At 44.9% G+C, this 27,959-nt stretch overlaps 1 protein-coding gene across 7 annotated transcripts; it reads left to right on the top strand.

Moving 5' to 3' along the window:
- The first annotated feature begins 13,595 nt into the window (after positions 1-13,595).
- On the top strand, positions 13,596-27,593 carry KCNE3 (potassium voltage-gated channel subfamily E regulatory subunit 3). 7 transcript variants are annotated; one of them, XR_015142183.1, is made up of 6 exons: positions 13,596-14,183; positions 15,634-15,728; positions 19,428-19,483; positions 22,789-23,006; positions 23,134-23,266; positions 24,286-26,728. XR_015142183.1 is itself a non-coding variant. In XM_086340783.1 (4 exons), the coding sequence occupies exon 4, from the start codon at positions 24,323-24,325 to the stop codon at positions 24,620-24,622; it is 300 nt and encodes a 99-aa protein (XP_086196909.1). In that variant the 5' UTR covers positions 14,041-14,183; positions 15,634-15,728; positions 19,428-19,483; positions 24,286-24,322; the 3' UTR covers positions 24,623-27,593. The 7 variants fall into 7 exon arrangements, 5 of the variants coding, with proteins under 5 accessions (XP_086196909.1, XP_086196910.1, XP_086196911.1 ...); XR_015142184.1 differs by lacking the exon at positions 23,134-23,266; XM_086340783.1 differs by lacking the exons at positions 22,789-23,006; positions 23,134-23,266 and having other exon boundaries at positions 14,041-14,183; positions 24,286-27,593.
- The last annotated feature ends 366 nt before the right edge of the window (positions 27,594-27,959 follow it).

Here is a 27,959-nt window from a genome sequence, read left to right as displayed (position 1 = left end):
CTAGCCCATTATTCTGTCTTATAATTCTATTATTATAAAGTATTACATGGAAAAAATTTTGTATACTCTTTTAAACCAAAAATAGTATTATAAACATTTTCCCACATTACCAGATAATCTTTATATTTTTAATGTTGTAATCTTATTTTTATTTCTTTTAAAACAAATCTTCTAAAAAATATATCGGTAATACATGCACATGGAATAAAGTTTAAAAGGTACAAGCAGGCTTTCCTGGTGGTTCAGTGGTTAAGGCTCCAAACTCTCAATGCAGGGGGCACGGATTTGATCCCTAGTCAGGGAACTGAGATTCCCACATGCTGCATGGGCAGCCAGATAAATAAAAGGTACAAAACTCTATTACTAAATTGTAAGTCTTACTCCTATCCCTTTTCCCTGTAAACCCAGGCCCTTTCCTAGGGGCTTAAATGAAGGTAAATGTCTCATTTATACTCTTCATATGTATTTTATACATTTCTAGGCATACATGCATTTTCATGTGGTAGCATACTATACACACATCCCTGTACTTTGGAGATTGCATCAGGTCAGTATATAAAGAACATCCTCATTTCAAAAATGACTATGGAGTATTCTATTCAGTGGATTTATCATGACTTATTTATCTAATCCCCCATTAGCGATGTTTAGATTATCACTAATTCTTTCTTTTACAACTAAAGCTACAGTGAGAATCTAGGACTTCCTTGGGGTCCAGTGGCTAAGACTCCGAGCTCCCAATGCAGGGAGCCTGGGTTTGATCCCTAGTTAAGGAACTAGCTCCCACGTGCCACAGAAAAGATCCCGCATGCCACAGTGAAGATCAGAGATGCCATGTGCCACAACTAAGACCTGGTGCAGCCAGATAAAAATAAGTGTGTGTGTGTGTATATCTGCATTTTGTAACGCATGTGGTGAGCACAGAGTTTGCATTTCTAGAAGTGATTTTCTGAGTCAAAGGATATGTGCATTTTTATTACATATTGTCATACTGCCTTCCATAAAACTTGCTAATTTATATTCCCATCAGCAATGTACAATGCCTGCTGTATTTGAATTTTAACCGTTTTAGCATCTTAGAGTTTTTCATCATTGAAGTTTTTTATCATAAAATCTTTCTAATGTACAGCAGTGAATCCCATCATTCGGGTAAAACAATCAACTCATGACCAGTCTTAGCGTATCTAAACCTGGGCCCATTTCCTGCCTCCTCCCTGGATTATTGTGAAGCAAATCACAGATACCATATAAAATATAAAATATTTCAGTATGTATTCTCAAAAGATAAGGACTCAAAAAATAACCACAATATATTAACACATGTAAAAAATACATCTTCAATATCAACAAATATTCAATTAATACTCAGATCTCTCTCTCTCTTCACCCCTCCCTCTTTCTAATAGGTGATTTGTTCAAACCAGAATTGAAACAAAGTCTACACACTGACTTTGGTTCATAAGGCTCATAAATGTCTCTTAAGTGTCTTTTCACCTATAGGTTCCTCCTCCCTCTTTTGAAAATCTTTTCCTCCTGTATTTCCCGAAGATTCAAAAGTAGATCCTGATATTTGGTCTGATTCAGATATGATTTTTTTTCTTTTTTTAGCAAGCCTGCTTCATAGGTGATGGTGTGTTTTTACATCAAGTGGCACACAGGATCTGTTTTGGGTTTTGTTTTTTTTTTCCCCTCTTTCTTGTGATAGCTAGACCCTAGATCTATTATATTAGTGAAAGTGAAAGTCACTCAGTTATGTCTGACATTTTGAGACCCCACGGACTATACAGTCCATGGAATTCTCCAGGCCAGAATACTGAAGTGGGTAGCCTTTCCCTCCTCCAGATCTTCCCAACCCCTGATTCTATCATTCCATCTTCATTTACTGGTAGGAATATGTCTATAGAACTGGCAGTTTCAAAAGAACTCAATATGACCTGTAGCATTAGTGTTATCAATATTAGCATTTTATTAGCTTATTGTTTTGTCCATTTTCATTAAAATGTGTACTTAAACACTGTATAAAAGAGTAGCTTTTACAGCTGCCTTGAAGTTTAAACTGAGTTTAAATTTGAATCATATTTAGATTATTAGCACTGAGTACTTCCTTTAAAAAAGGGGGTTCATACATCATTCAAGTTCAAGAGACACTAGCATAAGGCTACATTTACAGTGTTACATTTTTTCAATTTACCTAAACTGTGAGCTTTTTTAAGCCAGAGACTCTTTGTTTTGTTTTGTCTTTGTATCCTAGCATGTGAAAGGAAACAGTGGTTCAGTGACTTGTAATTATGAGGAATTCCCTGTAGACTCCCTTCAGTCCTTCTGTTGACAGACGTCAGTGTCCATTCTATAAAGTGGTCATCCCAGCCCCACTCACACAGCCCCAGAGGTAGAGCTTTCTTTATAGTTCCGATTGTTAGAAAGTTTCCTCATCCCAAACTGAAACCTGCCCCGAAGCGTCATAATTCTGCCTTCCTGCAAGTCCTCTTCTGAGAGCCCTTCCCTGGCTGCACCCTGCACCCCCATCCTTGGTTCCAAGTCTGAGCCTGTCCAGACTGTGAGCTCCCCAGGCAGGGACTATGGCTGTATCACCCATGACCCCCTCAGGACCAGCCCAAGGCCTCACATGCAGATGCCCAGTAATGCCTGTTGAGTCAGCACATGAGCTCTATCCTAAGAGCAGTCTCATCTTCTCATTACACTTTCCTGATTTTTCTGCTCTTCATAAAATGTGGCCTCCAGACTCTACCCCACTGCCCTCATCTCAACAGGCTCCACTTGGCTAACATGCCCTTAACCTGTGTTGCTTGAAGATAACACGCCTGGTGTGGTCTGGTCAGTGCGTGGTGTGTTACTGGGGACACGGAGATATATCAGACTTGGTTCCTGTCTTCAAGCAGTGTCACTGGGGACTGCGGACTTGGAGACACATCACACTTGGCTCCTGTCTTCAAGGAGCTCACAGCTTTGTGGAGGAGACACACCAGTAAAGCATGTTCACAGCAACTAGTTATAAGGACCATGAGAGAAGTTTGCATGTGTACTGTGGAACACAGAAGAGAGTAATCTTAACAGGGAACAGGGGAAGAAAAGGCTCGAGTGACTCCTAGGTTGTAAGTAAGAGAACAATCTAGCTCTAACTCAATGAAAAACAGTATCTTAGATCTGGTAACTAAAAAGTCTGGGGATAGACATTAGCACAGATTCATCCCTGGAGTAGGAAATAGCAACCCACTCCAGTATCTTGCCTGGGAAATCCCATGGACGGAGGAGGGAGCCGGTCAGGCTTTCTTCACCCCTTTCTTCACTTTCTTCACCTTCTCTTTCACCCATTGCCCGAGGAGACTGAAAAGGAACGGGAGATCCCACCCATCTGACTGTTGCCACTGCCTCTGCTTGCTCCTCCCACTTGCCCCCCAAATGCTCACACACTTCTTCACCTATCAAGGGCCTCACCTCCTTGCTCTTGAGCTTCCATCTGGGTTGGTGCATAAAGAGGCACCATAGGGTGGAAAGAGACAGAATGGAGGGAAAGGAGGGGGGTTCCTACATGACGTCACAGTCCCACCCTGGCTACCCTCCTTGGGTTCCAGTAAACCCACCCCACCCTGGCCCTCCAAACCTAGCAATGCTTTCCCTCCTCACTGTTGCTACCAGACCTCCTTCCATTCCCTGTCAAGTTCCTAAATCCGCCTTCATGCTTTCTTCAGAGTATCTAGTTGCAGAGTGCCATCTGACTCCTGCCAGAATGCTGACTTAAACACAGCCCTGATTTGCAGTCAGAGGCTGGACTGGGAGCATGCTATGCCCTGAGAGATGTTCGATGCCAGCAAGGAGTTCCTGTTATTCAGCTCAATTTCACCCCTCTAGCTCAACCCACATGGGCACAGGGCTATGCTAAGCATAACTTTACAGTCATTACTTAATCATCACAGCAAATAACAAACGCATAAAGTTGTATTGCTTGCTGACTGTGTTCTGAGAAGAAGAAATTGGCTCAGATGAAGATTCGCCCAAGTTCATACAGTTAGCTGGAGGCAGGTCCATGATTTGCACTTAAAGTCTGGGTTCCAAAGACTGTACAATAAACAGCACTCCTATTGTAGGGGAAAGAATCACTTTCTACTGGCTTTATTCACAGAATATAGTGTATACATGGAACAGCAGGCAGACCATCTTGTTACCAGAAAATGGGATCCTGCCTGAACATGGAACATCAGTGAGAATAGCAGAGCCCAAAGATGCAAAAAGACGGATTCCTGAAAATATCATCTGAGCTTCTGGATCCAGCTATGCCTGGTGCCACGTGCTCAGCCATGTCTGACTCTTTGCAGTCCCATGGACTGCAGCCTGCCAGTCTCCTCTGTATGGGAATTTTCAGGCAAGAATGCTGGAGTGGGTTGCCATTTCCTCCCCCAGTGGATCTTCCTGACCCAGGGATTAAATCAATGTCCCCTGCATCTCCTGCACTGGCAGGCAAATTCTTACCACTTACGAGCTGATAAATTCCCTTTCCTACTTGAGTCAATTTGCATTGGGTTTTCTGTCTGTTATAGCCAAGATTCCTAATTGATACACCTACCTCCTCTATAAACTTTAGTCCTGACTGAACCCACATTCTTCTGCATTCACATAGCCCTTATTGTTTAAACCATTCAAAAGTCCACATTTATACAACCATGAGTGCACGTGCCCTTTTAATTTTTGAAAACATTTTTGCCCATGTTGCATGACTTGTAGATTCTTAGTTCCTTGACCAGGGATTGAACCTATGCCCTTGGCAATGAGAGCAAGGATTCCTAACCACTGGACTGCCAGGAAATTCCCAATAGTTATTCTTTATGAAACACTTGCTATGTGCCAGGTACCAGGTGAAGCGCTTTAAATATAATATCTTACCGTAATCCACACAACTATAAGATGCAGTTGTTTTTATACCCATTCTACAGATAGTTCCCTAAGACTCAGAGGGGTTAAGCTCTTACAGCTGATATTAATAATTGGCAGGGCTAGGATTCAAACCCAGCTCCACCAGACCCCAGAAGCTGTGTTCTTCACCACTGTTCTACCTTGCCGGCCAGGACCCGGCTTGTGTGAGGGTGAAGTGGAGAGAAGAGGCCACTGAGATGTTCAGTCTCCTGACACTGCACCTTGCTCCACCTCCTCCAGAGCTCTTTTTACTGCTTTTTGCTGCCTGCAGAGGCAGGAGAATGGTTAAGCTCAGAAGGAGAAGACAGGGACTTCCCTGGTGGTCTAGGGGCTAAGACTCCACGGTCCCAAGGCAGGGGGCCCAGGTTTGATCCCTGGTCAGGGACCTAGATCCAACACACTGCAACTAAAGATCCCGCTTGCTGAATCTAAGACCTGGTGCAGCTAAATATGTATATATAGAAAAGAAAAGAATGAGAAGACAAGTGTTCTGCAGGTTAAACTGACAGGCCAAAATGAGACAAGATCGCGGAAGCACAGACACAGGCTCCTGATGAGTAATGGAATAAAAGAACTTGATGTGACGGTTAAACTTCCTCTGTGATTCATGCTGTATTTTCCTTGGTAACCCAGGCTTCTGAGACTGTTGACGACGGATATCGTCCATGCTCATCCTCCCTCCCAAACGCTGTCCCCCACCTCCTAGATAGACACTGACTTATATCCTGGGTATTCCATGGTGAAAAAGACATACCTGGTCTGTGTTCTTATAGTGCTTACAGTCCAGCAGGAAAGACAGACCCCAAATCAGTACACGAAAGTGAAAAAAGTGAAGTCGCTCAGTTGTGTTTGACTCTGCGACCCCGTGGACTGTAGTCCCCCAGGCTCCTCTGTCCATGGGAATCTCAGGCAAGAATACTAGAGTGGGTTGCCATTTCCTTCTCCAGGGGATCTTCCCGACCCAGGGATTGAACCTAGGTCTCCAGCACTGCAGGCAGATTATTTACTATCTAAGCCACCAGGGAAGTCAAATCAGTACATAGATAAAGAGAAAACTGGGTTGAGTCCTATGAAGAAAACAAACAGGGGACTGGATGGATGATGGTTCCATTGACCAAGAGATAGACGACTCAAGGAAGCCAGGGAAGAGGTCACCAGTTCCAGTCCCAAAACGTTATCCAAACAGAGACTTTAGTAGGTAGTTACATATAAGAGTCTAGCATTCAGAGGAGAGAGTTCTGGCCAAGAGGTTGAAAGAGCATCAGCTTCTCTCAGGTTCTATTCCTTCCTGGAAGCTTTCCCTGATAACATAATTCTGAGTGATCTTTCTCTTCATTACTTTTATTCATTCATTTATTCAAAAAGTTCTCAGTAAGGTCTACTCTGTGCAGACTCCATGTTAGCTTAGTGCCCTTAAGGAGCTTATATTCTAGGTGTGGAGTCAACAAATAAAGTAGGCAATTAAAAGTACTGTGTTCAAGGGAGGTGCAGGGGACTGTAGGAGAATGACCTTCTGCATCAGCCAGGTCCAGCAGGAAGCAGATGGCCTTCTCACGCCGGTAATTTGAGGAAGTCCTATTCAAATAGGTGGGCAGGGAGTAGGGAAACCACAAAGTGTTGTGAAGTACCCTGGATCTTGAAACATTTGGACATCACTACCACCCAAGGCCTGAAGGGGAGCAGGAAGGAGGTGGTAATAGAAATTCAGAGAAGAAAAGAGTACTGAGATAGGACTGACTGGCGGGAGCTGTGACCTTCACTTGAGGGATGCAGCAAGAACAACAGTAGCCATATATATCCCATCACTTCGTGGCAAATAGATAGGGAAAAAGTGGAAACAGTGATAGACTTTATTTTCTGAGGCCCCAAAGTTACTGCAGACAGTGACTGTAGCCATAAAATTAAAAGACGCTTGCTCCTTGAAAGAAAAACTGTGACAAACCTAGACAGCATGTTAAATTAAAGGAGACATAACTTTGCCGATAGAGGTCTGTATAGTCAAAGCTGTAGTTTTTCCAGTAGTCATGTATGGATGTGAGAGCTGGATGATAAAGAAGGCTGAGTACCAGTGAATTGATGCTTTCAAATTGTGGTGTTGGACAAGACTCTTGAGAGTCTCTTGAACTGTCAGGAGATCAAACCAGTCAATCCTAAAGGAAATCAACCCAGAATATTCATTGGAAGGACTGATGCTAAAGTTGAAGGTCCAGTATTTTGGCCACCTGATACAAAGAGCTGACTCACTGAAAAAGACCCTGACGCTGGGAAAGATTGAGGATGGCAGAGGAAGTGATGGTTGGATGACATCACCAAGTCTATAGACATGAGTTTTAGCAGATTCCAGGAGATGATGAAGGACAGGGGAGCCTGGTGTGCTGCAATCCATGGGATCGCAAAGCACTGGACATGACTTAGTGACTGAACAACAACATATATATAAATATATGTGTGTCTGTGTGTATGTAAATATACATATGTGTATGTATGTATATATATATATAAATTTTTTGTTTAAAAATTTTTTATTTTTGACCACATTCAGGATCTGTTACCCAACCAAGGATCAAACCTGCGCCCCCTGCAGTGAAAGAATGGAATCGTAATCACTGGACCATCAGGAAAATCCCTATTTTTTAAAGTTAAGTGTTGATAGATTAGCTGATGTTAGGTGTTATTGGAAAGCAAGGCAGGGAAGGGCTTTGGGGAGGTCAGGAAAAGGGAGGGATTAGAATTTGTAAATAGATGGTCAGGGAAGGCCTCACTAAGAAGGTGGCATTTAAACAAAGTCTTGAGGTGTATCTCGAGATGAATCTTCAGTTGGCCCACTCCACTCCCTCACCCCCCCTGTTTCAAGGTCCTGGCCTTGTCCCCAGCCTCTCTGGATTAGAGAGTTCCCTGAAGGTCCTTCTCAGGTTTGTCCAGGAGTTCTGTTTCGTTCTTCCTTTTCTCATCTAATAGTAATGGAAGCTGCCACTTATTAAGCATGGGCATCATACTCTTGCCATGTTACACATCAGGTCATCTAAGCCTCATAGTAAGACTGAAAGTCACAGATGGGAGATAAGGCAGTCTAGCCTGCTTTCCATTGACTCTTTGGCCAGCTGCCTTCCCTGACAGGGTTCCTGCCTCATCCTCACTCCAAAGGAAGTGGAAGATAGACCTAAAGTTTTTGAAGAACTGAAAAAAGGAACAAAGCATTGGGCACAAGGACCAAAGGGTCCTTAGAAGGCAGTGTTTGTTTAAATGTGAGAACATCCTAACAATCAGAGCCTCAGATCCCTTGGAGGCAATGAGCTCCTAGTCACTAGAGGTGTGCAAGAGAAGCTGATCAATCTGTTGCCAAAAATTGAGTCTAGCCCAACCCCCAGCCACCAGTTTCTCACGCCCCAAGGGCTGGGGGCATGTGCGTGACTCTCCTCTGCCCTGTGAAGGGTGTGTGCCTCCTGCAGCTAAGAGCCTTGGAGCCACTGCCCTCGTTTTCTGTTGTTGTCTTGAATGTAGTCCAAGGGAGGTACCCTGCAACCAGCATGCTGAGTGCCAGGAAAGACCAGGAAATAGAATTGGAGGCACCATGTGCTATATACGAAGGAGATGAAAAGTTTCCAGGAATTAAGTCCAGTTTCATTTCAGTATAGGATAGTAGAAAATGATGATACCAAAGCCTTTTTCATAGAAGTTTCCGGGACAAAACAAATCCTCAAACACCTCCAATCATGTCTATGAACGCATCTTTTAACATCATATCATCAGGTATAAAGCAGAACTTGTATCAGCCAAGTTACAGGAAGCAGTGAAAGTTAATCTCAGGACCACCATGTTGCTAGAATACACCAAGGATAATAAAGAGCGGTTGATGGAGAATCACCATCCCCATTAATTCTACCACATCCAAAAGCAATAACACAGCCCATCAAGTGAGAAAAAAAAGATAAGGAAAACAACTTTCAAAAGCCCAGAGGGAACTACATCCAATCTCTTGGGATAAACTATAATGGAAAAGAATATAAAAAAGAATGTACATATGTGCCTAACTGAGTCACTTTGCTATACAGCTGAAATTAGCACAACATTGTAAATCAAGTATATCTCAATTAAAAAAAAATAGTGAATAAAAAACAGAAGACCAGAAACATAAGTTAACAGATAAATTTCTGTTAACCATAAAGGAGAACTTCCTCAAAGATGGAATTGGATTGATATAGGAAGAAAAGTTATGACCAACCTAGACAGCATATTAAAAAGCAGAGGCATTACTTTGTCAACAAATGTCCGTCTAGTCAAAGCTATGGTTTTCCCAGTAGTCATGTATTGATGTGAGAGTTGGACTATAAAGAAAGCTGAGCGCTGAAAAATTGATGTTTTTGAACTGTGGTGCTAGAGAAGACCCTTGAGAGACCCTTGGACAGCAAGGAGATCCAACCAGTCCATCCTAAGGGAAATCAGTCCTGAATATTCATTGGAAGGACTGATGTTGAAGCTGAAACTCCAATACTTTGGCTACCTGAGGCGAAGAACTGACTATTTGGAAAAGACCCTGATGCTGGGAAAGATTGAAGGTGGGAGGAGAAGGGGACGATAGAGGATGAGATGGTTGGATGGCATCACTGACTTAATGGACATGAGTTTGAGTAAACTCTGGGAGCTTGTGATGGACAGGGAGGCCAGGCATGCTGCAGTTCATGGGGTCACAAAGAGTTGAACACGACTGAGCGACTGAACTGAACTGAACTGAGTCAAACAAAACTGGCTCTACGGATGATGATTGGAACTTGGAACTTGAGACATGGGAAGAGTATCCTTTAAAAAATTAACTGCGTTCAAAATCTTTTATTGTTCTTTTCTAGGACTGAAGTGGCTTTTTATAAAACAGATTTTGTTGGTCTATTTCTTACATTAAAAATATTTTAAGCTGAAAGTCATGAGGATATCTGGTTGTATTAAATTATTTTCACAAACTTGCCTTAATAAAAGGTAAAAATGTTACTGATTCATATACTTTATGAAGCCATTTGAGCTTTTTAAATGACAAATATAGGTGATAATAATCAGTGTTAACTTATGTGATCTTAGTCTAGTGGATGTAATTTTTTCTAGAGAAATATAAAGCTGTTTTCAAACTCTCATCCCAGTGGAACAGAATAATGAGTGAACAATTAGCCCACAGCGTGATGCATATTCATAGGCTCCTCATCTTAATAAAGTCTTCATCACTTCTTTCTCTTAATTACTGAAGCATAAATTGCTTCAGAGAAACTTAAATACTAGTATTTGTACTTTATACATAATATTCTTTGTAGTTCCTTTTTCTTTTCAAGGGCGAACTGCTTCTTTATAATAAATGAGTATCTGTTTATATTGATACTTTTCTCTTGGTTTGGGTCACAGTGTTCAATTATGAGAGCTTTCAATGGAATGTTGAACAGGAGAATATAAAAACAAATCTGCCAAATGCATCAGAAAGTATTTGAATAGAAGTGCTGGCTCCTATTTAAAATATTTCTCTTTGCTGCAGATAGATGGGAGTAAAAGATGCCTTAATATCTAATTTTTGTATTATTAGAGACCATGGTTTTAAGAAATTCCTATTTATCTGTTGTATATTTTTAGTTGTTTGGTAACTGAGGTCTTCTAAATTTTTTAACACAAAACCACATTTCCAGTCTTGCTTCTTTTCAAGTATCCAAATGTATTTCTCAGGGACTTCTCTGGTGGTCCAGTGGTTAAGAATCCACCTGCCAATGCAGGGGAAGTGGGTCTGATCCCTGGTCTGGGAAGATTCCCACATACCTCAGAGCAACAAAGCCCATTCACATATCTACAGGGCCCACACAAGGCAACTACTGAAGCCCACATGCCTAGAGCCCATGCTCTGCAACAAGAGTTCAGTACAGTTCAGTTCAGTTCAGTTGCTCAGTCGTGTCCGACTCTTTGCGACCTCATGAACCACAGCACGCCAGGCCTCCCTGTCCATCACCAACTCCCGGAGTCCACCCAAACCCACGTCCATTGAGTCAGTGATGCCATCCAACCATCGCATCCTCTGTCGTCCCCTTCTCCTCCTGCCCTCAATCTTTCCCAGCATCAGGGTCTTTTCAAATGAGTCAAGTCTTCGCATCAGGTGGCTAAAATATTGGAGTTTCAGCTTCAATATCAGTCCTTCCAATGTAGCCACCACAATGAGAAGCCCTCACGCCACAACTAGAGAAAGCCTGTGCACATCAACAAGACCCAGTTCAGCCAAAATAAATACATTAAAAGTTTTAAAGAAGCAAAAGAAAAAAACAAATGTATTTCTTAGTACCTTTGTAATAGTAGATACAGAAGTCTCTCAAATGCTGAACTGTAGTATATACTTACTTAAAAAAAAAATCATTCATAGGGGAAACTATTGGTGTAGTTTCACCGGAAGTTTTTAATATGTATGTGTGATTCACAGGGATTCTGTATGTGCTCCCCAGCTAAAAAAAACACGTAGGACTACTGTGGTGGCATCTGGGAGAGTTGCTGGTTGGTTCATCAAGTCACAGCTGTGCAGCTTGGGTCTGAGTTTTTAAAGAATAGTTAACTTATTAAAAAGTTTCCTTAGCAAAAGAGCAGTTGAGCTATGTCCATGAATTTTACTGGGCTAATGTTGGCGTCAGTTAAATTGTTTGAATTATGAAGTATAATTACAATAAAGAAGTTCAGCCTCATGTTTGAAAACTGAGTCACATTTCTTGAATTAGTATGATAGAAACATTAAAATTCAGGACCATTGGGATATTTTGATTTGTTTGCTGTTTTTGTTTTTTTTTTCTTTTTAAAGAAATTGAAACTAATACATTTGCTAGTGGAAGAAAATGGTTTGTTTGGCTTTGAAGATTCTGAAACTGTTCAGGCTTATCATGGGTCATAGATTACAAAGAATAATGCTAGTGAAATGCAAATCTACTATTTTTACTCATTTTTTTTACATGAAATGTACAAATTTCAGCAGGGTGGTGATGGTGGCAGTGGTGCCTCTTTACTACCTTATGTAAAACAGTTGAGCATTCTTATCAATAGTGCCATCATCTATTTAACACTCCCAGTACATTTTCTAAGTTTGTTTACTTAAAATTGTATGAAGTGACATAATTAACAAGCAATAAAAATCTCTATTACATACATACATATACACACAACACAACTTAACACATACACAAAGATACAAAGAAATGTAGGGAATTCTTCAGTTCAGTTCAGTCATTCAGTCATGTCCGACTCTTTACAACCCCATCGACTGCAGCACGCCAGGCTTCCCTGTCCATCACCAACTCCCAGAGCTTGCTCAAACTCATGTCCATTGATTCAGTGATGCCATCCAACCATCTCATCCTCTGTCATCCCCTCCTCCTCCTCCTGCCTTCAATCTTTCCCAGTGTCAGGGTCTTTTCCAATCAGGGGGCCAAAGTATTAGAGATTCAGCTTCAGCATCAGTCCTGCCAATGAATATTTTTGGGGAATTCTTGGGTAAGAGATTTGACTAGATAACTCTGAGAGTCCTTTCAACTTAGGTTCTATTACTAAATGATTCTAGAACTCTAACATGGTATGATTCTAAGGCTGTGATTCCAAAATTTTATTAGGACAAGAAACAGTCCCTATTTTCAAAGAACTCACAACCTAGCAGATGAGGTAGACAAATAGTTACTTTTGATAACTGTAACAAATAGTCCTATAGATTAGATGCAAGGCCTTGGCAGGATGTGGGAAGGAAGGCTTACTGAGGCAGGGCTTGTTTCCTCAAGGCTGGTCTCAAGAACCACTTGCATCACAATCTTTCCGGAAGCTTTCTTTAAAAAAAAACAAAAAACTAATTTCTGGGCTCTATTCCAGAACTCCTGAATCAGAAACTCTCAAGTGGAACCCAAAAGTCTACTTCACTTAAAATAAGGGCTGAGGTGATTCTTAAGTAGACTGAAATCTGAGACTGCCTGCTAAGGGATTTCTCTGAGAGATGATATATACAGACTGAGAAAAAGAAGTAGCTGGGTCAAAATATGAAACTACAGAAGTCACACAGAAGTACGGTGTTTTGATGAAGATTTTGTACAGTTTTGTACAACATTCCCTCCATGGGATAGGCCTTTTTTGAATGATAGCACTTCTTAGATAGAATCTGAGGTTCTGTGATTGAGGGTATATGCCTCAGATGTCCTAGGACAGAGTTTTCTTTGCACAGGAGTCAGAGCTGACCTCAGTTTGTTATAACTATCCCAAGGCCATAGGCTGGCAAAGAGGTCTCTGATACAGACTCTCCACAGAGTCCCTGAGAGTCTACTCCCTGCCACCGTCCACTCCATTGCCGTGGCCTCCTGGCCCTCATTTCCCAATTGTCCCTGGCAGCTTCTTTTCTTTGGAACCTGCAGTGTCTGCAGTAAGGAAGCAACAGCTTGAGTGAGGGCCTGATGGCCGGAAAGCACACGGTCTGTGGGATAGGGAGCAGTGAGATGTGTCTGGACACCAGTTGTCTGCGTATGTGAGGGACTGCTGAGACTTGGAGGAGACACTGGTTAAGGGGAGAGAATGGCCTAGTGGATTTTGAGTCTGAGCTCCGCCAGCGACTTCCTTGGTGAGCCTGGGGCAGTCCCCTTTCCCAAACTGGGCCCCTTAAACTGTATCCTGTCTGGAAAACAGGGTTTGTGTTAGAATCAGATGATTCTCCAGTGACCATCTGGGTTTAGTATTTTGGATTCTAAGATCTCTGATCCTAACTATCGCCCTGTGAAGAATGCATGCAAGAATTGTACCCATTTTACTGCGAGGAAGCCGCGGCTCAGTGAGGAGCAGTGACTTGTCCACCACCACACAATCACGGAGTCGGATTCCACCAGCACCCGGCTCTCTGCCTCCTCAGACCCGGCAAGCTGACGTGAAGCAAGAAAACAGTCGGTCTCTGGTCCAGGAAGCAGGCGCTGCAGGGGACGGAAGGGTCGGAACCCATAGAGCTGTGGGGCCAAGCAGCTGGGCGGAGGTGCCCAAAGCCAGCTCGGGGAGGAGAAGTGGGTGGGTTAGGGGCCGGGCGGGGCCGGGGGTGGGGACGCCCGGGGGAAGGGAAAGGACAGCAGAGCGCTGGTCGGAGCGCGAAGCAGAGGGGGCGCAGGCAGTGCTGGGCGCGGACTGCGAGCAGTGGGGCTGGCGGAGAGCCTTGGGGCGCCGTGAGGGGCACCCGCGAGCCCAGGGCGAAGAGTCCAACAAACAGACTGCGCTCCTGTGGCCTTACAGATGGGCAGGTAAGACGCACTCGCGGGGTCCGGAAGGCCGAGCCGGAGCCGTGGATTGAAATGAGCGATCCGACCGCCTCCCTGGAGGCCGGCGACCCGACCTTGGGGGCGGCTCGGGTACAGACCCCTCCTCTCCAGGAACCCAGCCACAGGGATCCCGGGGCGCACGTGGCGAGGCTGGGCCCCTGGCACGCCTTGCCCGGAAATCTGGGATTTGGGATCGGCACTCACTGGCCCCGGGAGGGCGGCACCAAAGCTCCTTCTACATCCACAGATGTGCGAGGGAACACCTGCGGCTCTGCCGCGAGCGCACACGCGCGTCTTCTCGCCGGGCGGGAGCCGCTTGCTCTGCGAGTGGACTTGCCAGTTTGCCACTTCGTTGTGTCTCTCGTCCTAGGCGCCCAAGTCCCGGGAAAAGCTTTGGGGCCCCCTTAGCCATATTCTAGCTCTAGTAACATAGGTCTAGGCTGGGGTCAGGAGACTTGCATTCTAGTTTACAGGTGTGTAAAGCTGTGCCAATCGCCCACCTACCTGCTGCTCTAGGCTCTGTGCCTTCTCCTCTTGGGTCACCACCTGTAAGATTGGCCTCCCAGTCGTGCTGCCCATGTACTCCGCATGGCCTGTGGGGAAGAGGGGCTGGAGCCGGGAGTCTCTGCTGTAGAAAGCACAGGAGTTCAGACCCTTTTGTGAGGGCTCATGGAGCAGTATCTCCTCCTATCCCCTCTCCCCACTTATCAACAGTTTGCCTATGGGGAAACTGAGGTCCAGAGAGGAGATGGCTTGCCCAGGGTCACAGACAGAAGTAGAACTCAAGTCTCCTCACTCCTAGCTCAGGGCTGACTCCACTTCAACAAGTTGTTGTTGTTCAGTCACTAAGTCGTGTCCAACTCTTTTGCAACCTCATAGACCGGAGTCTGCCAGGCTCCTCTGTCTGTGGGATTTTCCAGGCAAGAATACTGGAGTGAAGAATACCCCATATCCTTCTCCAGGGGAATCTTCCCTAACCAGGTATTGAACCTGTGTCTCCTGCAGTGCCAGGCAGACTCTTTACTACTGAGTCACCAGGGAAGCCCCTTCAGCCACAAGAGAGCATTGTAGATGTGTTAACTGCTCCTTATCTTCTGGTATCCAACCAGTTGTTGGCTCTAAGTCGGGGAGAGCCATACTGGAGGCAAGGAAACTGCCTTCAGATTTTCTTGATTCCTTGAGATGATAGCAAACAACCTTCTTCATTCCTTTCTCACTCCCCACTTTGCAAAGCACATTTCTACTTATAAACTGAATAGGTGAATGCTCCAAATTCCTACTAAGAGGGTAGCGAGACAACAAAGCCCATCTTACTGATGGGGAGAATGAGGTCCAGAGTGAAAAAATGACTTAACCAAGACACATGACTAGACACACCTACAAAACAGGACAGGTCTCTTGACTCCAATTCCACTGTGTTCTCTATCACCAGCAGGACTACAGGATAGTACCCCTAAATGGAGAGAGACTACAGGGCTGATCAGAAAGGATGAGAAACAAGAAAGATACTCTTTATTTCTGAAAGAGGTAAGTGTATCTGATAATCAAGAATAATAAAGAACCTCCTGGCTTCCTCTGAGGGTAAGAGAAGGAAGGGAGGGGAGAGGAGACAGAGTTGGCTGTTATTGGTAAAACTGGGGGGCAGGGTTGGGGGAGGTAGATAGGGAAACAGAAAAGGAAACAAAGTGACCAGCTGCCCAGTAATTCTCTCTAATGTTTATATGATATGTTGCAATTTCTTTTTTTCTTTGTTTTTTAAATATTTATTTATTTGACTGTACCAGGTCTTAGTCGCAGCAAGTGGGAACTCTTAGTTTTGACATGTGGGATCTAGTTCCCCTATCAGGTATCCATCTGGGGCTATCTGCATTGAAAGTGTTTTGAAAAAACACTTGCATTGAACAAAGTGCATTGAAAGTCTTAGCCACTGGACCACCAGGGAAGTCCCTGCAATTTCTAAAACACTTTCCCTCCATAGTCTCTCTCCAAATTGCCAAGTGAGGCAAGTTGGGGGGTGGGTAATTATCCCCATCTCATAGATGAGATTCAGAGGAAATAAATGCAGTGCTCAAGGTCACACAGCCAAGCAGACAGCCGAGATTGGAACCATGAAAGGCCACTTGAAAGGCAAGATTAGAGGCTGGGAGACTGGGACTTGGACTGTGTGTGTGCAGCAGGTGGGTGTGTAGCCACACCCTGGGTAGGTACACAGGGAAGAGGCTTCCAAAGCCGCTGCTGGTGTTCCAGGCCAAGAATGTTTGCCCTTTGGATTGAATGGGGTTCAGGTGCAGGGAAATCTGTGCTTCCAAAGGCGGCTTAGAATGCCTCCTCCCTGACCTCACTTCCCCACCTGACCAAGATGGTGTCTTTTTTTTGAGCTTCCCCTTCCCACGACCAAAAGGAATCTATTTCAGCCTGCCTTTGAAGTTGCTTTGTAAGTGCTTTCATGAATGCGTATTTGTGTGTGCAGGAGGGACTAGTCTAGTAAGAAGAGGTATTTATCCATCTGTTCTTGAGTGCCTACTATAAAGAAACGTATGAGGCACAGGTGCCTCCCCTCACCCCTCCCAGCTCACAGTTTAGTATATATATCTATATCTATTTATATTTATATAGATATACACACCCAATACCAGTATAATATAGTGCTCTAATAAGATTTTATGCAAAGCCCTTCAGGAACAGACAAGAGGAAGAGACTTAACTGGCTAGAGTGGAGAAGATGTCTCAGGAGAGGGTCTACCAAGGTGACATTGGAGCTGGGTCTTGAAGGATGTGTGGGAGTTTGCCAGGCAGATAAAAAGAGGATGGGCATTTCTGCCTTAGCAAACAGTGTGAGCAAAAGCAAGAGGGGGCAAAATGCAAGGACTGTTTGGAGAATGGCCTGTAGCTCAGTATCATGGGGCATGGGCAATGGTGAGAGCTGTGGTGAGATGAGGCTGGAGGCAGGGTCATATCTAAAGGAGCTTGAATGATAATCAGCAGAGGTTAGACTATCTTATAGAGAACAGAGAACTTATAGTGAAAAGATACGGAGATAACTGTTTTTGGTCCCAGTTCCTAGGCTGTGAGACCTTGAGCAAGTGACTTCCTCTCAGCGTTGGGGTGGGGGTTGGGGGGTGGAGCGGGTGGGGAGGAAGTGTATGGTTTTTCCCCCTGGTTGAATGAGGGGGGTACACCAATGACATGATTATTAAGATCTCTTCCAGCTCAGATTCTATTTCTTTGTCTCCTTCTAACTATATGTTACGCTTCCTTTCACACCAGCCCATGGTGGTGATAAGACCACCAGGTGGGCCAGAGGCAAAATCTGCAGTCCCAGGAGTTATCTTTGGATTCCCTACCTGCTTTATGTGTCCCCTTTCCCGTGCCTTTCTACCACACTTCCAAGCACTTCAGACACTCTTTCCTGAAGAATAGCTGGAACAGAGCAGTAGGGAAACCAAAAGAACCAAAAGTGGAGTTTACTTTTCCCCAGAGAAACCTGAAAGAAAACCTCGCTAAGATACCCAGTTTATCCTTCAGGTCCCAGCTTTATGCCGCCACTCCCAAGAAACAGGTCAGGCAAACTGAAGTCAAGAACACTTTGGGTGAATCTGTTAATGTGCAGGAAAGAGTAGCACCAGGGTGTGGAGGAAGAGGGTGCACTTGGTTTGTATGGGGGAGCAGAAGTACATCTGGAGCAGAAAGGACCATGGGAGACAAGACTGTAAAGGAAGGTTAAGTGTTAGTCACTCAGTTGTGCCTGACTCTTTGTGACCCCATGGACTGTAGCCCGCCAGGCTCCTCTGTCCATGGAATTCTCCAGGCAAGAATACTGGAGTGGATGGTTATTCCCTTCTCCAGGGGATCTTTCCGACCCAGGGATCGAACCTTGGTCTCTTCCATTGCAGACAGATTCTTTACCATCTGAGCCACCAGGGAAGGTTAACTCCTCCCAAAGTCACCAACTTCTGCCTTTATTGGATCCTCAGTTACGACTGGTGAGAGGGACTTCTCTTGTGGTCCAGTGGTTAAGACTCCATGCTTTAAAGCAGGGGGTGCAGGTTCTATCCCTGGTAGGGTCACCAAGATCCCACATGCCAGGTGGTATGGCCAAAAAGAAAAGGTTTGTGAGAGTCCGGAGTGCAGGAAAAAGCAGTAGCGGTGGACCTACAGGAGATGACGCCCCAGGACACGAGGAGCCTGTGTTTGGTGGGAAGTAACAGCTCAGCTGCCAGAAGACATTGCCATTTGTAGCCGAAAGAGCACCTAAACAGCACCCCAAAGACGTGGGTTCTCATCTGAGCTCTGCCATTTACTAACCATGTCAATTTGGGCAAGCCACTTCCCCTGTCTGACCTTTAGTTTTCTCAGCTACAAAATGGAAGGACTGACTGAGAATCTAGATTCTAAATGGTCTTTAAAATCTCTTTTCAGTCACTGTTCATCTTCCTTCTTGATTATCTCCTGTTTCAAGTCAAGGACTTTCAGGGCAGGAGCTCTGTCTCCCCAACCCGAACAGCTTCATAATCAGTTATTATCTTGAAGAGGGAAGCCAAGGAGCTCAGAAAGAGGAACAAAATTCCCCATGTTGCCAATCACCAATCCCTGCCTTGGGAGCCGGAGGCAGGTCATAGAGAACCAAGCTGTCCCTTTAAGAGCTCTCTGCCTCTCCTGAAGCCACAGGATGCCCTTGTACACAGGCCCTCCCTCCCACCTCAACCCAGCTTCTAAAGACATGCATCTGTGTCTCTTTTGCGCCCTCCGTCAGAACCACAAATATCCAACCAATTTGTCCAGAGAGGAGCTGGAAGAATGTCTGAGGAATGAATGGTTTTGTGAACCTTTACTTTCCTCATTGAACCCCACCTCAGAGCCCACCCTGTCCTCCATCCTTTCCCCCTAACCCCACTTTCTAACACAGAGCCTGTCTCTCCCAGGCTAGATCTCACTGGCAGGTGAGCTATAAAGAGGAAAAATAACCAAGTTTGGCTTTCAGTTTATCTGGGCTGGAATATTAAATGTAACAGTCCTGAGACTCTGAAGAATCTTAACCTTGGAGGAAAAAGTCTGCAGTCTTCTCTATCTTGTCATCTGTGGGACTCTAGACAGCCCCCCAAATCCTCTCCCACCAGCCTACCCAGTCTCCCAAATATCACAGTGTGGTTTTATGGTATCTTCATGGGATGTTAGAGCTGATCAGGACCTTACAGGATCACACAGTAAAACCCCTTCATTTTACAGATACACACAGGAGCTGGGGCCCAGAAAAGGGAAGTCACATACCCAAAGTCACACAGGTAACAGCTGAACCAAGACAGCTCTTTGGTTTTCATTTCTTTCACTGTAAAATGAGGGAGGTTAAACTAGATGGACTCTGAGGGCCCTGCCAGCCTCTGCTCTGCACAAATAAAACCACCACCACATCTGTGGAGTGTCTAGAGCCATGCACTCCCTCATTTTCTCCTTTAATTTTTGCAACAAAGCTATGCTACAGTGTTGATGTCATGCCTGTGTTTATACCCAGTCTATCCAAATAGGTGGATTGGTAACATGGTTTTTTCCTATGTAAAACAGCAACCCAATTTTGGCTGCCATTCTGCTACTCACCTCATTTCCTTGGGTCTCACATCCTTTCAGCCTTTTAGAGACTCCTAATGAGATGTCAGTACTCAGGGAAAGGGAATGTTTTAACTTCATTTATTTATTAGACTGCATCAGGTCTTCGTTGTGGCACTAGGGATCTCTTTTGTGTCATGGAGGCTCTTTCATTGCGGCACATGGACTCTCTAGTTGTGGCACACAGGCTCAGTTGTCACATCAAGTGGGCTTAGTTGCTCTGAGGCATGTGGGATCTTAGTTCCCCAACCAGGGATTGAACCCACATCCCTTGCATTGCAGGGTGGATTCTTAAACACTGGACCAGGGAAGTCCCAAAAGGGGATGTTTTAGACTGCACTGTTAGCTGATCCCTGAGCAGCAGCTCATGTGTTGAACTGAGGTTTCTCAGTCACCCAGTTGAGACATTGTGAACCTGGTGTTGGGGATCAGCAATCAAGGGTCCCTTGGCCATGGCACAGTTCCCTTAACTACAACCCTAGGCTGGCCTGATCCCGCTGCTGCAGGAAGGGGAGGGGAAGTGGGAGGGAGTGATTACCCACAGTAAAGTTATTGCACAATTCTTGGGGCTTGGCCTTAGGCGATCCACCCTGGTTCTGGGGGGTTTTTTTCCCGTGTGTCTAGTTCCTTCCTTTTCTGTCCCCCAGCCCCACCCCCCCAGATCTGGACCTTCCCAGCTTCCAAAGTCCATGTGTTGCAGGAAAGCAGACCCCTTCCAGGGCCTGAAACTGGACTCTTGTCTAACACTCGGAAATGAATTGTCCGAGGAGATACATCTGCTGACAAAGCAAGAGATTTTATTGGGAAAGGGCACCCGGGTGGAGAGCAGAAGGGTAAAGGAACCCGGAACAGCTCTGTCACGTGGCTTGCAGTCTCACGTTTTATGGTGATGGGATTAGTTTCCGGGTTGTCTTTAGCCAATCATTCTGACTCAGAGTCCTTCCTGGTGGTGCATGCCTTGTTCAGCCAAGGTGGATACCAGAGAGAAGGATTCTGGGAGGTGGTCGGACATGTGGTGTCTCCTTTTGACCTTTCCCGAACTCTTCCTTTTGGTGGAGGCTTATTAGTTCCGTGTTCATTACCAGGATCGCCTATCCTAAAACAACTCATGCAAATAGTTACTATGGTGCCTGGCCAGGGTGGGCGGTTCCAGTCAGTGTGTTTCCCGTAACACATGCTTAGACCTCAGATGTGTCCAGGGACATCCTGAAGAGGCTGCAGAACTAAGGAGCCTTGGGGCACCCACGGGGAGATTCCTGGAGCTGAGGAGGAGCCAGTGAATTTGCCTGCTGTTCGTGAGCCTTCCCGGGGGAGGTGGCCCTCCACCTGCCCTGTCAGTTCAAACCCCCTCACAAGGATATCCAAGAGAAGTGGTGACAGTATCTGCCCTGGGAAGGAAACCTGGGCCACTGGGAATAGAGAGACTGCGTTTTCACTGTGCATACTGCTTCCGTTTTTTCATTGTGTATATGTATTTACTGCACAAAAACAACAAGTAGATTTTCATTTTAATGAAAGCCATGGTCTTTTTTTTAATTAAAATGTGTTTTAAAAATCCTCTTCACCATAATAAATGTATATGCTCCAGCAAGCCTGAAGAGGGGGCAGAGCAGAGATAATAATCTTCTTCTTTCTAATTAACGAAATTTTTAATGAGGTTAAAAAAAAAGCAATGTAAATGTTATCATCTCAACCATTTTTAATAGCACATCTCAGTAGTGTTCATTGTTATACAACAGACCTCTACATCTTTTTCATCTTGCAAAACGGAAACTCTACCCATTGAACCACAATTCCTGGTGATAATCTTTTTTGATAGATGAGGAAACTGAAGCACAAACAGGGCAAGAAACTTATTTTACTCAAAGTGAGTTCTTCTAGCATTTATGCTATCTGTCTGTTGTCTGCCTATAAAACTAACTGAGGCCCCTTCTTCCTGCAACCATTACACTAGCCATCCCCTCCCTCAAGTGCCCCTCACATCCTCCATCTGTCCCTGCCCCGACCTTGTCATCCCCTCCAGCTCAGCTCAGGTCTCAGCATCTTAAACCTAGACTATTTCACTTGTCACGTGGCTCCCTGCCTCCATTCTTGCCCCTTTCACTCTGTACTCCGCATGGCAGCCAGAGAGTCCTTTCCAAGTACAGATCTGATCATTTAACCCCACCTTTAAAATGTCATTCTGTGGTTCTTCTCCACCTACATGATAAAGTTCCAACTCTGCAGTCTGGTACTCAAGGCCCTCCCTGATCTGGTTTGGACCAGCATCTCCATCCCACATCTTATCCTTCCAGGCATATTACACTCTTTTTGCTACTTTCCATTCTTCAAAACATGCTTTCTTGTTATCATGCCTCTGTCCATCTGTTTCCTCCCCTTGCCTCCTCTACTTCCAAAATATTCTTCAAGGTCCAGGTCAAATTCTTCCATTGCTGTGAACACTTTCCGAGCACCGATCAGAATTCATCCCTTCTTCCTTTAAGCCCCAGTACCTCCTAGGTTGTCTCCTGCATTAAGAACTGGCGATGTGCCCTAAGTGTAGGGACTGGCCTCCTGGAACTCCCAGGATGAGCCTCCCAAGAGTGAGCCCCATTAGTGATGACTGGCCAGATGATTCATTGAGCCATTTGTTTCATTGTGCTGCTCCTGCTTTCCATTAGCTCATATGAGGAAAGGCAAAGGCACAAATTTCTTGCCTGATAAGTGGGATAGTACATGAGAACCTATGCTTCCTGGATCTTAACTCTTCCCCTCCTCCATCCAGACAAGGTTGTCCAAGTTCTAAATGGCAGAGGGCCCCAAACGCCTTGCACAAAATGTGAGCCACTCCTGGGTTATTGCTGTATTACTTAGATTCTTCCCCCCAACATCTACATTCATAGCATTATTCATGAATATTTATTATGAACATAACTAACTGTCAACTTTTCTGGGGAAAAGACCTTATGGTTAATAGTCAAGTGTGTTAACTTTGATTGGTTGACAGCACTACCTTAGATAAAAGAGTTGGAACCAGTTCAGTGAACACTGAGGGCTTGGCCCGTGAAAAATCCAAAGTGGACATTTTTACTGAAGACCACCAAGGGAAGGAGAGCTAAGGTAGTCCTCTCACCGTGGGAAGGAGCATAGCCTTGCTGACCAGGAGCATGTGGCTGCTGATAACCCTTATCAGTAACAAGAGGACAGCCTCACATTGCCTCACATGTAAGTGCTGGGGCAAAGGGAAGACTGTGATGACAAAGCTTGTGGATTATGGTGGGAGTGCACAAAGGCTTCCTGAAGGAAGTGAGTGTGGAGCTTTGTTTAAAAGGAATGACATGTGTTTTTTCAGAGACTGGGATGCAAGGCTGTCTTTGGCGGTTTTTCTAAGCTGTAGACTAAGGATATCTGAGCCACGTACACACACAGTGATGTTGTTTTGGAAGGCAGAGTAGTGGAAGTGGCCAGTGTCTTTTTTCTCTGAGGTAGGTAAAACCCCAAACCAGACTGAGTGCTCCTTTCACTCCACTCCCCCCAGGCCCAGTGCCTGCAATGGTTTCAGCCCCTCCCTGCTTCCCCAGCCACCTGTTTTCCAACAGAATTTCCCCTCAATAGCTATGAATACCTAGAGTGGGACCTAGGATGCTTTAGCAGTCAAAAGACCCAGTGTCTGCTTCTCGAGGCAGAGGGAAATCTAAGCCATCCCCAAACATCTTCTACATGGTGTCTGTGAAGCATAAAAAAGAACTGAGCTGTGGTAGAGTTCTGAGGCGTATCTTCTTACTGTGCTACATGGTCCTGCCCAGAGCTCGCATGGAGGCTGCAGGAGCTCTGCACTAGTCATCAAAGAGCAGGGCTCTGTCTCGGGTCTACCTCCAATATTCTCTGTGATCACGGACGAGCCACTTGGTTTCTCTGGGCCTCAGATTCCCTGTGTGTAAAATGGAAAGAATTATAGTGTTAAATAATTCCTAAGGTCCTTCTAGCCTAAAGCTCAGTGATTTATAGAGTCCCCAGAAAAGGATAGATCAGCATGGTTATAGTGCTCAAGGAAGACTTCCTTCCACAGGCATTTATTGAGCACCTACTGAGTGCCGTCATGAGTGCTCATATATAGCAGTGAATAAAACAGACAGAGTGGGACTTCCCTGGTGGTCCAGTGGCTAAGAGTCCATGCTCCCAGTGCAAGGGGTGTGGGTTCAGTCTAGGGAACTAGATCCCACAAGCTGCAAGCATGAGTTCACATGCCACAACTAAAGATCCCACGTGCCACAATGAAGGCCCAGCAGAATCAAATAAATAATATTTTTTAAAACAACAACAAAAAACCAAAACAGACATAGTCCCTAACTTCCTCGGGCTTGCGGTCTAGTGGAGAAGATAGGTAAACAAGTAGTTAGAATAAACTGTGAGGCTGGGATTTTAGCTGGGGTCTGAAGAAATGGAAGGGTCATTCAAGCTTTAAGTAACAGAAACCATCTTCTCTCTTTTCTGTCACTGCCAGAACATCCTCCAATTCTTCCCCCACCTTCCCTGTTGCTATGGAGACCACCAGTGGGGCTGAGACCTGGCATGAGAGCCTGCACGCTGTGCTAAAGGCTTTAAATGCCACTCTTCACAGCAACTTGCTCTGCCGGCCAGGGCCAGACAACCTGACTGAGGAGAAGCGGGCCAGCCTGCCTGGCCGCAATGATAACTCCTACATGTACATCCTCTTCGTCATGTTCCTCTTTGCTGCCACTGTGGGCAGTCTCATCCTCGGATACACCCGCTCCCGCAAAGTGGACAAGCGCAGTGACCCCTATCATGTGTACATCAAGAACCGTGTGTCTATGCTCTGATGCTAAGAGGCCGGGGATGGCAGAAGATCAAGATACCCAAGGATTATCTTCTGGGGCCCCAGAACTCAGCTATGGGCCATATCCAGCCTGCGTGTCCTTATCTGTAAGATTAACAAGAAACAGTGCTAAGGGAGGTCATTGTCAGGGTGGGAAGAGAAGATCTGGTGGACCTGGGCCTTGTGGATAAGGATTTTTTTCCAGCGAAGATAGACTTTCTAGCCTGTGGGAGCCCTATGAACAAATACATACACACAGCAACATAGAATAAAAAATGAGTGGCCTAGTGGCCAGAGTGTTGGGGTCTAGGGGTTCAAGGAAGGAGAACAGGAAGTCATAGCAAGGAGAAATGAGATAGGAAAATACCCTGTTCAGTTCAGTTCAGTCGCTCAGTCGTGTCTGACTCTTTGCGACCCCATGAATAGCAGCACACCAGGCCTCCCTGTCCATCACCAACTCCCGGAGTTCACTCAAACTCAGGTCCATCGAGTCGGTGATGCCATCCAGCCATCTCATCCTCTGTCGTCCCCTTCTCCTCCTGCCCCCAATCCCTCCCAGCCATCAGAGTCTTTTCCAATGAGTCAACTCTTTGCATGAGGTGGCCAAAGTACTGGCGTTTCAGCTTTAGCATCATTCCTTCCAAAGAACACTCAGGACTGATCTCCTTTAGGATGGACTGGTTGGATCTCCTTGAAGTCCAGGGGACTCTCAAGAGTCTTCTCCAACACCACAGTTCAGAAGCATCAATTCTTCGGCGCTCAGCTTTCTTCACAGTCCAACTCTCACATCCATACATGACTACTGGAAAAACCATAGCCTTGACTAGACAGACCTTTGTTGGCAAAATAATGTCTCTGCTTTTGAAAATACCCTGAGGGCACAGTTTTTTGATGTGTTATGGTGATGACCATATCACAGATAGGAAATCTAAGTTATGCTGCTTTTTCATAGTTGTTCACATTTTATGTTTTTCAGCCCATTCAACATTTGTGATGTTACTCCCCTGTGAGGGAAGCAGAGCAAATGCTCTTCTGCCCATTTGGGCCAGAGTGGTGCCATGACTGGAACCCAGGATCTTTGGTCTCTTTGCCTAGTGCTTTGCAAAACTCTGTGCTACCTAAGAGTGGATCTAGGCCTGAAATTTACATAATTCTAGGGAGTCCTCCTTAGGAAGAGTAATTTTCAAATATCTTATTTTTGCAAATATTCCAAAAACATATCAGCATATTAATACATTGTTAGGTCCCCTCCTAAGACCTTAATAAGGAGCCATGTGAGTACAGAACCCTAAATGTCAAGCCTCATGGTTCCTGTACCCTTCCAGCCATGTCCCCCTGTCCTTCCCAGTCCCATTGCCAGTCCTGGGGACTTCACTACCTCTAAGGCAGCTTCTAACATTTTGATTGAATTCTGTGAGAAATTTTCTGATACCAAGTTGAAATCTTGCTTCCAGAAAATTATTATTACACCTAGAAGATATCATATTAAAAGAAGCAGGTACTTGATTCAGTGGAAAGAGAACCAGCCCTGATTCTACTACCAGTGTGGTGTGTGATCTGGCTAGACACTTTTCTGACTCTTGTCCTTCTTCAGAACCGTGAAATAGAAGGAAAATTGAAATAGTTGAAAGTCTCTAAGTGCTTGATCAGATCTGACATTCTAGGTTTCATGTACATTGATTTGAATCATATAAAACTGCTGTGCTTGTAGATTAAAAAACAGCGAATATCAGTAGTTTCACATGGTTCAGCTGAATACATCAAATGTGGCAAGCTACAAATCCCAGACTGGAACCTTCCACTCTTCTGTTTCATTTCTGTTTTTAAGGGATCTCCATGGGGTCTCCAGAAAGCCCTGTCAAAACACATATTTGCGTACAGCAAACACTTTGAAAGAATATTTTGATAGCACTTATCACTGAAGAGGAGGATTATGGGTGACTTTCCCCTTCTACTTTGAAATTTTATGTAATATTTGATTTATTTGACCATAAGTATGTTTCTTATATGATAAGGTCAGGTGTGGGGGAGGGAGCTACTTCCACTTTGAAAAAATAAATGCCTGTGTGTTCCTTGAATGGAAGATCACAGAACACCTTCGCTCCCTTGAGCAGTTAGTTATGTTGATTCCGTGCAAATTCATGTGCTCAAGCTTCTCCTCATATCTTCTTGAGGGAGAAGGTGGAGACCTGATTAAGAAGATGTAATGTAAGAGTGTACAACAGACTTGGAAGTCTACAACTGGATGGGACTTTGGCGACCACCCAGTCCAAACACCCAAATAACATACAGAATCCCATGAAGTATGAGAATGAATGTCAAGTGATGGATGCTATCAGGATTTGGGGAGATGAGATTGAGTAGATGTAGAGGAGCCACAGAAAGGTAGGATTTGAACTGGGCTTTGAAACAGGACAGATCTCAGTGGACAGAGTGAATGAAGGGAACGAAACAAGGAAGCTTGGAGGCAGAAATGTGGTGAGACCACCCCCCCCCTGAAGAGAGCACGGTCAGATGGATGTTGGATGGAGCAGGAAGCAGCCCAGAGTGGCTGCACTGGGAGTTCAGTGTCCCCATCGATGGGGGAAACTCCCCTTCACACCCCTGGAGAAGGAAATGGCAACCCACTCTGATACTCTTGCCTGGAAAATCCTGTGGACAGAGGAGCTTGGCAGGCTGAGTCCATCAGGTCACAAAGAGTTGGACGCAACTGAGCACACACACATGCCCCTTCACACAGTCCTTATAACTCACAGGGCTTAATACAGTAATACAAATTGAATGCGAGTTACAGAAATCCAGTGTGCATTAGCATACGCACAATGGAGGATTTACTGAGAGGAATATGAGGTAGTCACCAGTTCAAAAGAGGAGCTATAGACACTAGGGCAATTCCAGGGATCTTGGGGCCTAGAACTACTTAATTGTATGGATTTACAAAGTCGGGGCTCAATAAACTTCATTGTGCACACCCACGGTTGGACTAAATAGAAATCTAGAATTTTGAGGTATAATTTAAACATTCTAATATTTTATGATGTAGGTACTCCCCGGCCCTCCCCTCAGCTCTAGCTCACTAGCTATCCCACTACCTCCTTCAGCCCACGTGCTCTTTTTGGCTGCACTGGTTCTGCCCCCTGCTGGCCAGATCCCAGCACATCACCTCGAGCCTTCAAAGCAAAACTTTGATAATCACATAGTGGCTACTATGTGCCATCGACTCATCTAGGCACATTTGAAATACATAAGGAAACGAAGATCAAAGAAATCCCTGCCCTAATACTTAAGAGAACTTAGGATACCGACTGTGGCCTAAACATTTTAAGGACGTTAACGCATTT

Source organism: Bos grunniens, chromosome 15 (assembly GCF_055505025.1).
Source record: "Bos grunniens cultivar Pamir isolate PY7600 chromosome 15, Bosgru_T2T1.0, whole genome shotgun sequence".
Lineage (NCBI taxonomy): Eukaryota > Metazoa > Chordata > Mammalia > Artiodactyla > Bovidae > Bos > Bos grunniens.
The sequence above is the reverse complement of the archived record's forward strand: the minus strand, read 5'-3'. Positions and strand labels throughout refer to the sequence as shown.